This window comes from Siniperca chuatsi, linkage group LG15, assembly GCF_020085105.1.
Source record: "Siniperca chuatsi isolate FFG_IHB_CAS linkage group LG15, ASM2008510v1, whole genome shotgun sequence".
Taxonomy (NCBI): domain Eukaryota; kingdom Metazoa; phylum Chordata; class Actinopteri; order Centrarchiformes; family Sinipercidae; genus Siniperca; species Siniperca chuatsi.
The window spans coordinates 24,763,706-24,777,811 of NC_058056.1; the positions used below are offsets into that span (position 1 = coordinate 24,763,706).

The following is a 14,106-nucleotide window of genomic DNA, read 5'->3' on the forward strand; positions in this document are numbered from 1 at the left end:
CTGTTTCTGCCAGTCTATGCATGCCATCAGACATCACTGTCGTGAATACAGATGAGTTCTGCAGACACGAGAAAAGACTGCAAGAATCTAAAATCATGTCGGATTAGTTTCACATGGCAGACGTGCACCCATGCAGGATTTCAAAACGATGGCGGTGTTACCTACATGATCGTGTGTTACAAGACGCTGGTAGCTGCTGCTGTTCGGTTCCGATAGCGTTGCTCTCCCAGGGCAGGCAGGTCCCCTGGGTGTTGTTCCAGACGCAGTGGAGCCCCGGCCAGGCCTGGCTGCAGGACGCCGGGCTGGAGAAGGCCGAGCAGCTGAGCGAGGTGTACATGAGGACGTCACTGAGCAGCAGGCTGTTGAAGCCACCTAACACATACATCACACTGTAAGACAGGAGAGGAAAGAAAATGTTAGAGGGCTACAGGGGAAGGTGGTGAGAAGAGGGAAGGGATTCAGGAAGTAAAACAAGCATATTTCTGCCCCGCAATCTTCCCCAGTTTTGATCTTTTGTGCAGAGTGAGAGGAGAAGCTTAGTCTGAGTGCTCTTCCTCTTCTCTGGGCTTCGACCAACCTCACAAGTCTGCTAAATCCCCAGCAAGCACTCTCTTCTTGTGCGAATGGACCTGACAGACCTCCCCCGCTGTGTGTGTGAGCGTGTGTGTGTTTGGATGCCGGGTCGAGGGCATTTCTGAACAACTTTCTCCACTGGCCTCTGTTCAGGTGCTGGGATTAGTGTGTGAGTGCGAGTCTGCGTGTATGTGCGTGTGCTGGTGGTGGCGGCTGGGCAGAGTGGATGGGTAATTTGCACCAGCCTGATCTGTAAGTCCCGTCGGATCATAGAGGGCACACTTCAAACTGTTCGCTGTTCGGAAGTCCTGCTGAGCGCACAGATCAGGAGGAGGAGAATGTCTGCATGTCAAGCAGGGGACCACATAAAAGATGTGAGTCAGGGTGGACGACCGAGACAATGAAAGGATGTACTAAAAAAGGGTCGGTTCACACAAATTACAGAAAAAAAAAAACATACTTACTAGACAGAGAGATATCCGTCTCTGAGATTCCTGCCTAAACCTTAATATAACAGAGGTGAATGACATTTTATTTGTGGTGCTTGTTGCATTAAAAAATATTACATAAAAAAAAAAATAATAATCAAGAGCAACGTCTCTTTCTAGACAGAATGTCCTAATTACCCTGGATAAGCATGCTATCAACAGTTTCCATTGGGACTATTTTTTTGGTAGTAAAGTAGTTCAAATGAACTTTTGACAGTGAGGTCTGAACTGATACTTCAAGACTTAGCAAGAGCATAAACATGAAGAATGAATGAGTGGATGGACAGAGAAATGGCTGACCGGATGTTCTGCATCTCTCTTTAAGGTATTCCACTATATGATGTGTTTTGAAAGGGGTAAAGAATGAACAATACTACTTATAGTAACTGATAACCTAACCTGATTCTATAGTTACAAGGTGCTTCAACGAAAAACAGGCAAAACAATAAAATAATTAATATAGATAATAATACAATTATAAAAACTTATGATTGGGACAATCCAAAGAACAAGTTAAAAGTGACAAGGCACAGAAAGACTGTGAATTTGAAGAAATGCAGATTTATAAAAAAGGAGATTTAAAAGGGAGTCACTGAGGAGGCAAGGCAAATTTCAAAGGGAAGACTGTTCCAGACTTTGGGGGGCCCTGACAGCAAAAGCACTCCTCTCTCCTTTAGTTTTAAGTCTAGGATCTGAGGTCGAGTGTGGGTACATTTGGGCAAAAAACGCTCACAAATCTATGTTGAAGCCAGACCGTTGAGTGCTTCAAAAGTAAAGAGTAAAACCTTAAAAATCAATTATAAAGTCAACTGGAGACCAATGCAAAGAGGCTAAAATGGAGGGATTACAGTAGTTGATGTCTCTTATTTGTTTGACTTTTTCCATGAATGGGTAAATGAATGTCTCCTCTATATTTTCTTGCAACATCAGTATCTTCCCTTCAACATTCAAACTAAAACTTTACCTTTATAGCTCAACCTTCCGCACATCGATGCCTTTGTTTTTAGAAGAACTAGTGCAGCATGAGTGTGTTTTTGAAGACTCTCTTAAAAAGGTCCAGTGTATAGGATTTAGTGGCATCTAGCAGTGAAATTGCAGTTTGCAACCACTTGAATACCGTTCGCCTCACCCTCCCCTTCCAAGGGTGTAGGAGGTAATGAAAACACAACGATTCTTATTTTCAGCTGATTGTACACTAATGAAAACATACTTATAAATATTATGTTCCATTTCTGCCAATAGCTCCTTGTAAATGTTATACACTGAACCTTTAAATTGTGTACAATTTCCTCCGGACTACATTTTCCATTTTTTCTCCTTATTATGTATTTTATCATTTTGTTTTTAAGCCTTACTGTAAAGTGTTTTTAACGTTTTCTTTCCCAAGCAAAAATAGTAAAATAAAAATTAATATAATATTGCTGTTCTAAATTCGGTCTTAAACTCAGTGATTGTGTTGAATCTGAATTTGATCAATGAATGAATGCATGAACAAACTCTTAATTGCTCCTGAGGAACAGGAGTCATCAGTGAGGATTGACTCAAACAGGGCTGGTGATTCATGTTAATATTTGATGCGTTCTCTACAACAGGATGTATAATTTAATATGGATCGCTGTGTCTTGCTCTGCTGGCGGTGCAGATAATACTTACAGATGAGTCATCCCTTCTGGTCGCAGCACCATCCCCATCACAATCTATTCATATTGCAGACTAATAATGAAATGTCATGTATGAATGCTGAAAGGATTATTTTCCAAGGTAACAACAAGGTTTAGTTTTTTAACTTATACTGTTTCTGTCAGTTGTCGTTGGTGTTTGCCTTTGTTCCCCATGCTGCCATAGGGTTTACAGTATGTTGGGCTGAGGTAAGATTTTTTTTCCCCTCGTCTACTCAGCATGTGGATTTTTGCTGAATTATATAATATTGGAAAACAAGCACCATGCAATTGTTCCCACATTTATTTTGTGAGTAAATAAGAATAAAGAATTCGAAATGTATTTATCTGATCGGATATTCAGTTTTAGAAAATGAGGTCCACTGTGAGTGGAAGCAATCAAGAGCTAAATAGAAAATTATTAGGGGTGACCAATAACAGATAATTAAGATCACAATATGTAGATCAAAATAGTCAGGATTATAATTTAAGTCACCTTGAGTTGCATTCTACACTACATGAAGTGCAGTTCAGAGTCACATCTTCAGCTGTGTGAAAGTGACAACAACCCTGGTGTGTAGTGTTTGTCCCTCATCAAGCAAGCGATGTAGCTTTGAAGATTTTCCCACAAAGCAACAACAAGTCGATTTTGAAACTTCTTTCTATATGAAATTCTTCAGTCAATACAACTTTCTGGTTCTTCTGCCAGCAAAGATTTCAATTCATAACTTCAGGCACCCACAATGACCTTTACTTTCTTTTTAATAATTTTTCCCACCAAATAGTGGATATCTCAGTTTAATTTAATATTTAGTTTAATATACATTTCCTTTTCCCCCTCCAATAGCCTCTGCTAAGTGTGTGCATTTTGCAGATTGTTCCTATATCCATGTTTCCAAGTGCACAGAGATGTGATCATGAATAAACGAACCAGGAAAGGAACCAAGGAAACTGTCATTTTCCATTAGAAAAGCTGAAAAGTCCCATAATTTAAAAAAATGAAAGCGAAAAAACTACATCATATTTACATCAGATGCAGATACATACTGAACACGATTGTCTGTACAACATATTCCGTTTCAACATGTCTTTAAATATCATGAGTGCATAATTAAACATGTGTGGGCCCTGGTGGAAATAAACCAGTCACTCAAGAAACAAGGTTACTGAGAGAAATCAGGTTAAGACAGGGAATCGGAGAACATATATGCACTGCAGTAACCTTGGAGATTTCTCCCCTACTTACGCCCTACATATTTTATCCAAGAGTGGTATATTTTCAATGTGGAAGACGAATTAAATGGAAAAAAAGTAAAGTGTTGGTACTGTGGACCTTTATGGGAGGGATAAAATGCCATTCTTGCAAAAGATATTCCCTCATTTGTTTTTGAAGGTGGTGGTGAAGAGTTCTAACACACTGCATTTCTTATATATGCCATCTCCCCGTGTTCAGTTTTTTCAGATCCAGTGACTGCAAAGGCCACAGCATATGATTCACATCGTCTACTCATTCATTCAGGTTTTCCCTTTAATTTGTCACCCATCTTTATGAAGACCGAGAGCTTTCTTTTTCCTTTCTTGGTCTGAGTATTCGCACTGATTGGTGTCAGAAAGTGCACAGTTCTTCCTTAGGCTAAATGTCTAAATTCTACTCCTCAGCTGTATGAATCAACTTATCTGGATTTATTTATCTCAATTTTAGTCAGAGCTTGGAATTTAAGGATGCCTTTCTGTGAAGCACTCTGCAAACTCTTTAGTTAAGTGCTGCACAAGTGATTACCTGTCACTGAAGACTGCGGAGTGTCCGAAGCGATTGACGTCGTGGTAGAGGTCCGGTCGAGGCAGCACTGTCCACTCATCACATGCTGGAATGAAAAGAAGACACAGAGAGGTCAAACTGTTGACCTGCTCCTACATATTAAATCATACATGTCTTCAGCCGTTGGAAATTCAGCTGACATGCCATGAGTGGTTAGCGAGACCTTTAACAGCTCATATCCTCGTGTCAATAAATGAGTCAATCGGCAAAGTGTCCTTGACCGAGACACTACAGGAGCAACAATCATGCTAAGGATATGCAGCCAGGCATGTCGTGTCATGTAGTGTCGTGTCTCTGGCATGTGAAAAGAAATACATAAATTATGGTTAAGTAGCTTGTGAAAAATAAGGTTAATATCCTCCAGCTGATCTCATTTTCAGGTTGCTGCAGGTTCTGAATATTAATTAGGCTGCCATTAAAATCTGTAATGTTTCTGGCTTCTCAGCCAACAAAAAGTGACTACAGATCTGAATCTTTGAGTTTTATTTCTAACTTTGGTTATGCTGCTGAATCCCAATTCTACCTCCCTCCCAATGCTGATGGACCCAACAGGAATCAGACAACCCTAAACAGGAATAAGTAGGTACACAATAAGCACTGATTTAGTGATTTGCAAGGCAAACGACTAATAGACTAATAAGTTACGATTAGGTTTAATTTGATTTAAAAAACCTGTGGTTCTTCAACAAAGGGGGATTTTTTTTTCTTTGCAGGTTGTTTAATTTTAATTTTAAGTATTTTAAATGCACCAAAAAAAGAACTTTATCCCATTTATCATCTTGTGACCCTTCATATTTATCTTGGGACCCATTTGGGATCCCGTACCCCAGGTTGGGAACCACTGGTTTACATGTATATAGCAGCCACACTGGTTACACATGGTTAGATATAACCATTTTTTCAACATTATTACAATTACTATACTTAAGTGCTGAAATTTCAGCACTAAGTCACTGAAATGCTATTGACAGTTAGGCGTAACCTAGATGTCAGAAAACTTTCAGTTTTACAAAATTTAGCCCGGTTTTAACCCAGAAGTCGAGATGTCTTGACCATCAAGTCAAAGCTACTGGGTAAAGAAATCAATGAATATGGCGATGTCCTTTAGGGTTGTTTTTAAATGAAGCTCCAGCAGTGTGCGACCGTGTACACCTATCATGAGTCTGTACAAACAAACAAAAACAAGCATCAACAAAAAGACCAGGCATGTGAGCCTGAAAGTCAAAGCGAACACAGAACAGTGACTGCAGTGCATCACCTTCAGTCAGTACAATGCAGTGCAAGTCATCATGGTCTCCCAGGGGAGAGAGTGACATAGGTGAGAGCTCCACATTCACAGGTAGACACTGCCCTCTGGTGTCATACACTGGTACTGCAGGTGGTGTGGTGCATTGCCCCTCATAGATTGGGGATTTATTATGACACCATCTACCAATGTCAGGACAGCGGACGGCCCTTAAATTCTACACTGTAATTGAGTTCAGCTTGTTAAGGAGGGGCGATTAGTCCTTGACGCACGGCCCATCTCGACTGCAATTACCAGACAATTACAGAGCTGCTGCTGCTGACACCGACCCTGCAGCTGGCTGGTGGGGGGGTAAATAGTCTACTAGTCTTTTCTGTCCAATTACAAAATCATACAGAGGATGATGAGTGGCAGGGAGGAGAGAGGTCAGAGCGGAGGGAGGAAAGACAACAATACAAGTTTTTAATTTCTGAAGTTCGACTCAAATGCAAACTCTCTGGGGAAATCATGAAAACAATTTGTTTCCTGCGGTGACTGGTGTGAGATGAGTTAGTCTCATTACGCCAATCAAGAAAGGACATGTGGTAACATAAATGTATAAATGGGACACTATGCTAAGAATTAAAAAACTAAAAATGTATGTGACGCCTCTACATGTGCTGCTGCAGCGTTTACTATCATCTGTTCTTCACACCACTCCGATGAGCTTGAAAAGGGACGTTTGTTGGAGATGCAACATGCAATTCTCGTGAACAAAAGCAGATTGCAAAGGGAGGGGAAAGGAGGGGGTGCTTGTGCCCCTGAGATTGTAATTTTGCTGCCTGTCAATCATCTTCATAATGACACAGAAAAACAGAATGTCCTGGGGCCATTTCACAGCCCGCAGGGAATTCTCTCTCCCAACCAGACAGACTGCCATTACTGATGACAGCACTGCGGAAGGAGGCCGACTTAATTTACAACAATATTTGCAGGCAGCTAACAAAATGAGGATGCCAGTATGACTTCTGACAAAGCTTTGTTAACTTCTATTAGGACAAATCAGAGAACTTTAAATGGGATTACAATTAGAATGCAAAAAAAGTACACTACAATGGACAACAATCAATTTTTGATCTTCATATTTAACCAATAAAGAAAAACAGAAAACTTGTTACACTCTGCTTCTTCTTCTTCAGACAGATACACATGGCGGAGTTGTTTTGTACCACTCTCTCTCTGCTGTTGTTCTGCTGTGTTACACAAATTTAAAAGGTTAAGTATCTTGATTAAGGGCACCGTAGCAGTAAAAAGAGAAGATCACAAGAATAAGCATTAGAGACTTGAGATTACACCCCCAAAAGCAACAGTGTGAATCTTAGACTGCCCAGTTTAGTGTTTACATTATTAAGCTTTGATCACTTTGTATTTACCTTCACCTTGAAATCCTCAAGGAGTCAAGTGTGAACTGCAGCTCGAGGGAATGTTCTACGGAATATGCCAATTAGCCCCCTAAAGACCAAACTTTCTTTTATGGTACTACTGTGAATAAAACACAAGCATACTAATAAAAGCTTCTGGGATGTGTTTCATGCTATAACTTGCTCACAGCAGCATTTGTTTTGAGAGTTTTAAAGATCTTTTTGGGATGGTTTTCTGTTTGGCTTTCGATTGGTCCAGTTGGGTGTATGGAGCACCCTTTCCTCTAGGCCATTCAAAAGTCTTTTAAAAAGTGTGTTATGTGTATCAGACAGACTACTAAATATGCAGGCTATCGACATATCAAGTATTTGGACACCTGAACATCAACAGCCTCCACTATTCTGGTTTCAGGCTTTCCACCAGATTTTGGAGCCTGGCTGCAGGAGTTTGCTCCCATTCAGACACAAGAGCTTCATTCTAGTCGACTACTGATGTTTAGAGATGAGGCCTGGCTTGCAGTGGGGGTTCTAGTTCATCCCAAAGGTGTTGGATGGGGTTGAGGTCAGGGCTCCGTGCAGGCCAGTCAAGTTCTTCCACAAACTGGGAAAACCCATTTCTTTATGGAGCTGGCTTTGTGCACAGAGGCATTGTCTTGTCGAAACAAGAAAGGGCCAAAATGTTGGAAACACACTATTTTCTAAAATATCATTGTATGCTGCAGCATTAAGATATGCCTTCTAAGGAACTAAGGGACAGGGTTGCCCACATATTTTTGACCATGTTGTTTGTGTCTGTCAGGGTTCCTCTCAATTATCTAGGTGATATCATATCTGGAGAAAATTGAATCCAAATTGATGGACTGGAGTTATTATTTTAGTCAATTCTAACACAGAACAGAATAACCCTTTCAGAAGAGCAGCAAAACATCTTCATTCTATCTCCAGTCCTGTAATTTGGATTCAACTTTCTCCAGACAACGAGGGCTACCAGCCATTCCAGCAAAGAACAAGATTAATATGCACATAAATAAGACATGAAAAACCAAAAAAGTAGCTTCCAACATGCACTTAAAAGCCAACGTTCCACTTCACTTCCTCTATCCAGGAAAATCATGTCACAAATGAATGCATTCTGCATGAAGATATTACAAATATTTGCATGAACATGCAAAACCACTACACTCCTGGAAAATTTAAGAATACATTATTCTGAGTTTTATGTATGAAAAAGGGGCTGTGGTTTACCGCTCGTGTACATCGAGTTGCAAGATTTGACCTTCTCTTGCTCCAGTGAAGCTGCTCAGTGTCCAACAACAAAACACTGCGGTTGTACTGAGCAGCTCCCATGTGTGAGACTGTGCAACTGTAGGAATGCAAAGCAGCTCAGTGCAGGAAAAAAAAAAAAGATGATGCAGACTTAGCAGAAAAACCCTGAGCGAGGCTGAGAAAGCAGAATGTACTAGTTGTTGGTGTGTGTTGGTGTACGTGTGTTACTGACCCAGACTGTAGGCCAGGAAGTCAGAGGAGAAACACTTGGCACCGTGGCTCATGGACGTGTCGTTGTGTGTGTTTCCTCCAAACACCAGCATCGTCCCGCTCACTATCACCGCTGTGTGGAGGTAACGGAAGAAGCCGCTGTCTCTCAGAATTGTCCTGCACAAACACAAATTGATGGTTGTTATACAGTTAGATGTGATATAGCTATTACTTTCAGACAAGCACTCTGGCTGCTTAAAAATGCGTTTCATCTGACAATCCCCACATGTTGTTGTTGCAACTGTTTTTGTAATTCAAGAACTAAAGAGTAAAACAGTAACACAGCAAATTCAATGAAATGCAAGTTTTCAAAAGTCATTTCAAATACTGACTTCTTGCATAAATTGCATTTTTCTTATTGTTGTTAAAGCACCTCTTTTCACCCTCTCACTTCTATACGATCTTTGTTGGGAGTTGCACGTGCGTGGTATCTAGCGGACTACTAGCCAGTCAGAAGGGTGTAGGGTGGGTCCTGGCGAGCAAGGTAGTGTGATCCAAAACAAAGCCGCTTCAGCCGCTAACTATGGCTTCGGTTCAGCTGTACAACCCAAACCAGCTTCACAACCGAGACTGGAGCAAGACATTTCAAAGTTATTAATTTGTAACTAATTTATCTTTCATACGTAACGTTTTAACTGTGCACTGTCTCTACATCACAGTAACAACTTTATGCCCTATGACTGGAGGGTATCTATCGTTTTTAATTTTAACTTCATATTTAGGTGTACTTGTGGAAACTGCTCAATTTGTGCATTATGAAGCATGTGACATAGTGATGTAGATACGTTACGGAAGTAAAGGCTGGACTACAGTCGAGCTGTTTTCAGGCAGTTCAGGAGCAGTGTTTTCTGTGGGAGAGGGCGACTCCCTTTGGGGTGGACTTTGGGCTTTTTCACTTTAAGAATTATGCAAATTTGTCTCAGAGATGTGTTCTAACTTATTTATGGAATTGTACAATTTCTTTGTGTCGTACATCTGTGGTTCCTAACTTTTCTTGCTTGTGACCTCCTAATATGAAGTGCTGTCTATTTGCGACATCTCGTCACAGGGTGCATGCATGTCTATGGATTGTGAGAAGTTCAATCAGAGTCATTTTTAGAGGCCTGAAGAGGTTAAACTATACTGTATTTCACAAGAAAAAGCAAAGTCAGAAAAATAAACAGAAAACAATACATTCCCATACTTCGACAGCATACTGCACTTTCAAATTACACTGTGCAAAATTCCTGTATCACGTGTGTCAGAACGAAATACAGTATTGTCATACTAACATAAATCTGCACCAAAAAGAAATCCTCACCATTTCCTCTTGTCCACATCGAACTTGTACAGGTCTCCAGCCAGGCCGTACTTGTTGGCACTGAAGGCCTTGTAGCCTCCGTGGATGTAGATGGCTCTGGTGCTAGGGTCGAAAACACTGCTGTGGCCGTAGCCACCCTGGACCAGTGCACCGTCTGTGGGCACCACGCTCCATGTGTTCTTGGCTGGAGGATAACACAAACATCTTTTACTGAGCAACAGAAAACTTGCTTTAAATTATCATAATATAATACCACTAAGAAAGCGAAGGGAAACTACAGTTAGGTTAAGACAGGTCTCAGAGTGTTTTTGTGGAGGACTGAGTTTTTGGTCCCAGCAGGGATGTAGCGGAGGTAATTACATCTTAACTCAGTTTGCACAGCATTTTATTAGTGAAAGAGAGCTAAGCCAATATAAATCTTTGTATTATTGTTCCTAAAATGCATTACAAGTAGAAAAGTAGCATCACACTGTCATCAGATTATATATTGGTTTAGCTCATTCAGGAAATGATAATAACCAGATCACTTTCATTTGTGAGCAAACAGGAGATGCACTCTTGTCCATTGGTCACAGTGGCAGGTTAATTCATCCCATTTTCTCAAACAGATTGGCTTTTAGAAGACAATGAGACCTCTAAATTAAGTTTAGCCAACAAGGTTGGTGGATTAGATGAACACACCACCCGAATCCAAAACACGTTAGCTTCATCTTGGTGGCCAGTGTTAATTTCCTGTTGTTGTAAACTGATATATTTAGGCACCAACATCCAGGCAAAGTTATTAGTTGGGGAGCAAGGGATCAGCTAAAGTTGGGTGCATTGCTCAGCGACACATGGCAGATACAAAGACTAAACTTGTGAGTTTTTGTTTTTGGGACAGTCTCTCTACAACACTACATGGACCTGCAGATTTCTGCTCATCCCCGACAGCACATACAACTTACCTATGTTGTACTCCTGCACCTGGCTGATGTAACCGTACAAAGGACAATGTCCAAACAGAACTAGCATGATGGGACTAGCCCCCTCCTGGACGGGAGGCACAATATGGGCCGAGTGTCCCACCACGGCATACTGCTCCTTGGCCCGGGGGCTCAGGAGCACCCAGGTCTGGTTCTGAATGTGGAAAACCCACAACTGGCTGGACACGTTTCCTGTGGAGTCAATCTTTCCTCCGTACATGTAGATCTTCCCCTGGAAGAAACAAAGACAAACCGCAGAGCAGAATTGGGGATATATATATTATATATATATATTTATATTTATATTTATTTATTTATATATATATATATATATATATATATTTTTTTTTTTTTTTTTTTTTCTGGACCCATGAAAGTCACAGAAAACAGCTCAATTTGACAAATGCTTGGATTGTTCATGTCCAGGAGAGACAGAGGTGTAGTTGTCGCTTCAGCTTTTTATAAACCAGTGATGGTACGTGTGTTTGAGAGCCTGAATTGGTACATTATCTGTTGTTGCGAGACTTCTATCTGTTATGTATCATCACTGATTTGATTTCAGATTTGTCTTGCAAGACACATTTATACACTGGGATGCAATTTGTACATTACAAAAACACTCTGCAGCTCAAACTCAGTTCTCTCAAACCACCGAGCAGACAGACTGCGTCTTCCTCTGAATCCTCCTCGCTCTGATTTATTATTCCATCAGCGGCTCCTAACAGTCTTTCTGGCTGAGAAGAAACTGCTTCACCACAGCATATCAACCACCAGAGATTTATATATTAGTTCCAGACAACAAATAGACACTACTGAAAGCATAAATAAAAGGATGGGGAGTATATAATATTTCTGCTAGTGCCTCCATTTAATTTAGTTGTCATCTGTTCTTTTGAAGGCCTGTTCACATCACACTTAGTTGGCAGAAACTACAGATGCATGTAAAATGCACTATAATAATGGTGAAATGTACAAGAGAGTCATATTGTGTTGTCTTAATGTACATTCAGATTCATATGAGATATGCATTTCTCCCTCTCTCCACATACCTCATGCAGAGCCACTGAATGGCCATAACGTGGCGTGACAGTGTTGACGGAGGGGTCAAGGGTCAGCCAGCTCTTGCTACTGAGGTTGTACCTACAGAAAGAAAATAGAAAGGTGTGATGACCATGACGGAGCAATCTCAAGGAGGATTTTTTACTCACTAGCAAAATGTGTACGAGTATGTCCTGATCTCTTCTGTGTTCAATCATTTTTACATGTCAAAGTAAATTTTAAAAAACTGTTCAGTCAAGATTCCCTTGATCACTTGAATGTGACAAGACAAGGTAAACCCAGTTCAGCTAGACAAAGATACAGTCCATGGGGAACACTGCTGAAATGGAAACCTTGTTCCTTGCACAAAATTAAATGTAGTTTGGAATAGGGATTACAGTGCTCCACACATGTCTACATGCAGTACCTCAAACCACGGTTAAGAAATTAAAATTAAAAACTTAAAATAAATAGTCTCTTAAACAGCAGTGAGCAAGCACACCATATAAAAGGAATAGTCCAACATTTCAGGAAATCCACTTGCTTGTTTTCTTGCCAAGGGTTAGGTAAGATGGTCGACACCGATCTTATATCCATCCTAGCTAGGCATTTTGCCCCTTTCAGTCTAAATACTAAAATATGCTAACCGGCTGTCTCATATTTAACAGACAGACATCAGTGTTCTCATCAAATGCGTGTATTTTCCAAAATGTACAGCTTTAAATGTTTTTTATGGGTTACGCTTATCTTCCTATCAAGCTAAATGGCTCTGATCATTCAAAGGTCTCCACGCCCAAACTTAAACCAAAGTGCCAAACAGCAAAGACTGTGGTAAATAAAACTACAGTGGTGTCAGTATACAACATGTTCCTCAATCAAGGCTCCAAAGTCTAATGACCTCTAACACCTCAACCCTAAACCTACCAACTATCAAAATGAAAGGGGAAATGCCACTCATGTGCCTTCATTGTGTTTCTTACCTTTAGATTAGATGTATGGTTGTTTCACAAACTGTAGGAAAGCATTGCTCTTGAAATACCTGTAACACTGCAACTACATCAGGAACAAGCTAAACAGTCACACTGAGGAGGAGAATTACACTATTGTCCTGTCCAACAATGCCAAGGTGACAAACACAAGAAGTTGTGAAGAATGTTCCTTTATAGATTAGATTAGATGTATAAGTACTGAGACAACGAAATTTAAACAAATAGGGAGATGACTACTAATTTGCAGAATCTGGAGAGATGGCAAGCCTTGCCTTTTGTACGTGCCGCAATCTCGGGTCACATGATAGTCTCATATGATAGACCCTGAGCAGAAAAAAAAGGGTCTTGGCCTGCCTGAAACTCACAAAACCAAAACATGAGCCAAGGCAATAAGTGTGACCTTCCTGCCAAATACCTAAAATCAGAGTGTAGATGCTCACAGGGGAGAGTACTTACGCTTTGACCATGTGATAGTCGGATGCGTTGAAGACGTAGCCTCCAATGACCCACATGATGCCCTGGTCCACCGTGGCCTTGTGGGAAGCCCTGGGCAGCCCGGCCTCGGTGTACTCCTCCCGACTCCAGAAAGAGGAGTTGGCAGGCACTGACACGGAGCAGTCTGGACCTGAGGAGGGAAGGAAACCACAGAGTCAGGGCTCCACAGGAGATTAAATGATGCTCAGTTAATTCATTTTTTTTGCACTTATATATGATAAACACAATAAACAAGCTGCAAACCTTTAGAGGAACATAAAAATGGACTGCCTTAAGAGAGACAAAAAACCCCAACAAAATGAATCAGCATAAAAGCTCTAGCTTGTGAAAAAGTAAAGGATTAAACCTTCACAGGCTTCATTAGTTCACTTTAATGTCCTGCAGCAAGGTAGAGCGTAGAAATATTGGGGCCATCTGCTTTCCATGAATTGACTGTGTAGGTGTAAAAAAAACAAAAAAAACAAAAAAAAAAACATGATCCATTATTGATTTCATCTCTTGAGTTATGAAAGCGAGAGGTGACAGAAAGGGCAGAGAGGTTAAAGAAACATTTTTTAAGCCTTTAGATAACTGAGACTGATTATGCAGGTGTGGAGTAATTT

General features: G+C 40.7%; 1 protein-coding gene across 3 annotated transcripts in view; it reads right to left on the reverse strand.

Moving 5' to 3' along the window:
• Positions 1-14,106, reverse strand: part of atrn (attractin) — a 136,246-nt gene that overhangs the window by 102,813 nt on the left and 19,327 nt on the right. For all 3 annotated transcript variants that reach the window (XM_044167851.1, XM_044167852.1, XM_044167853.1), the window contains exons 6-12: positions 13,466-13,634; positions 12,032-12,122; positions 10,965-11,214; positions 10,021-10,204; positions 8,683-8,837; positions 4,500-4,584; positions 166-389 (exon numbers count right to left, since the gene is read on the reverse strand). In XM_044167851.1, the coding sequence (XP_044023786.1) occupies positions 166-389; positions 4,500-4,584; positions 8,683-8,837; positions 10,021-10,204; positions 10,965-11,214; positions 12,032-12,122; positions 13,466-13,634 (1,158 nt within the window). The remainder of the gene's footprint in view (positions 1-165; positions 390-4,499; positions 4,585-8,682; positions 8,838-10,020; positions 10,205-10,964; positions 11,215-12,031; positions 12,123-13,465; positions 13,635-14,106) is intronic.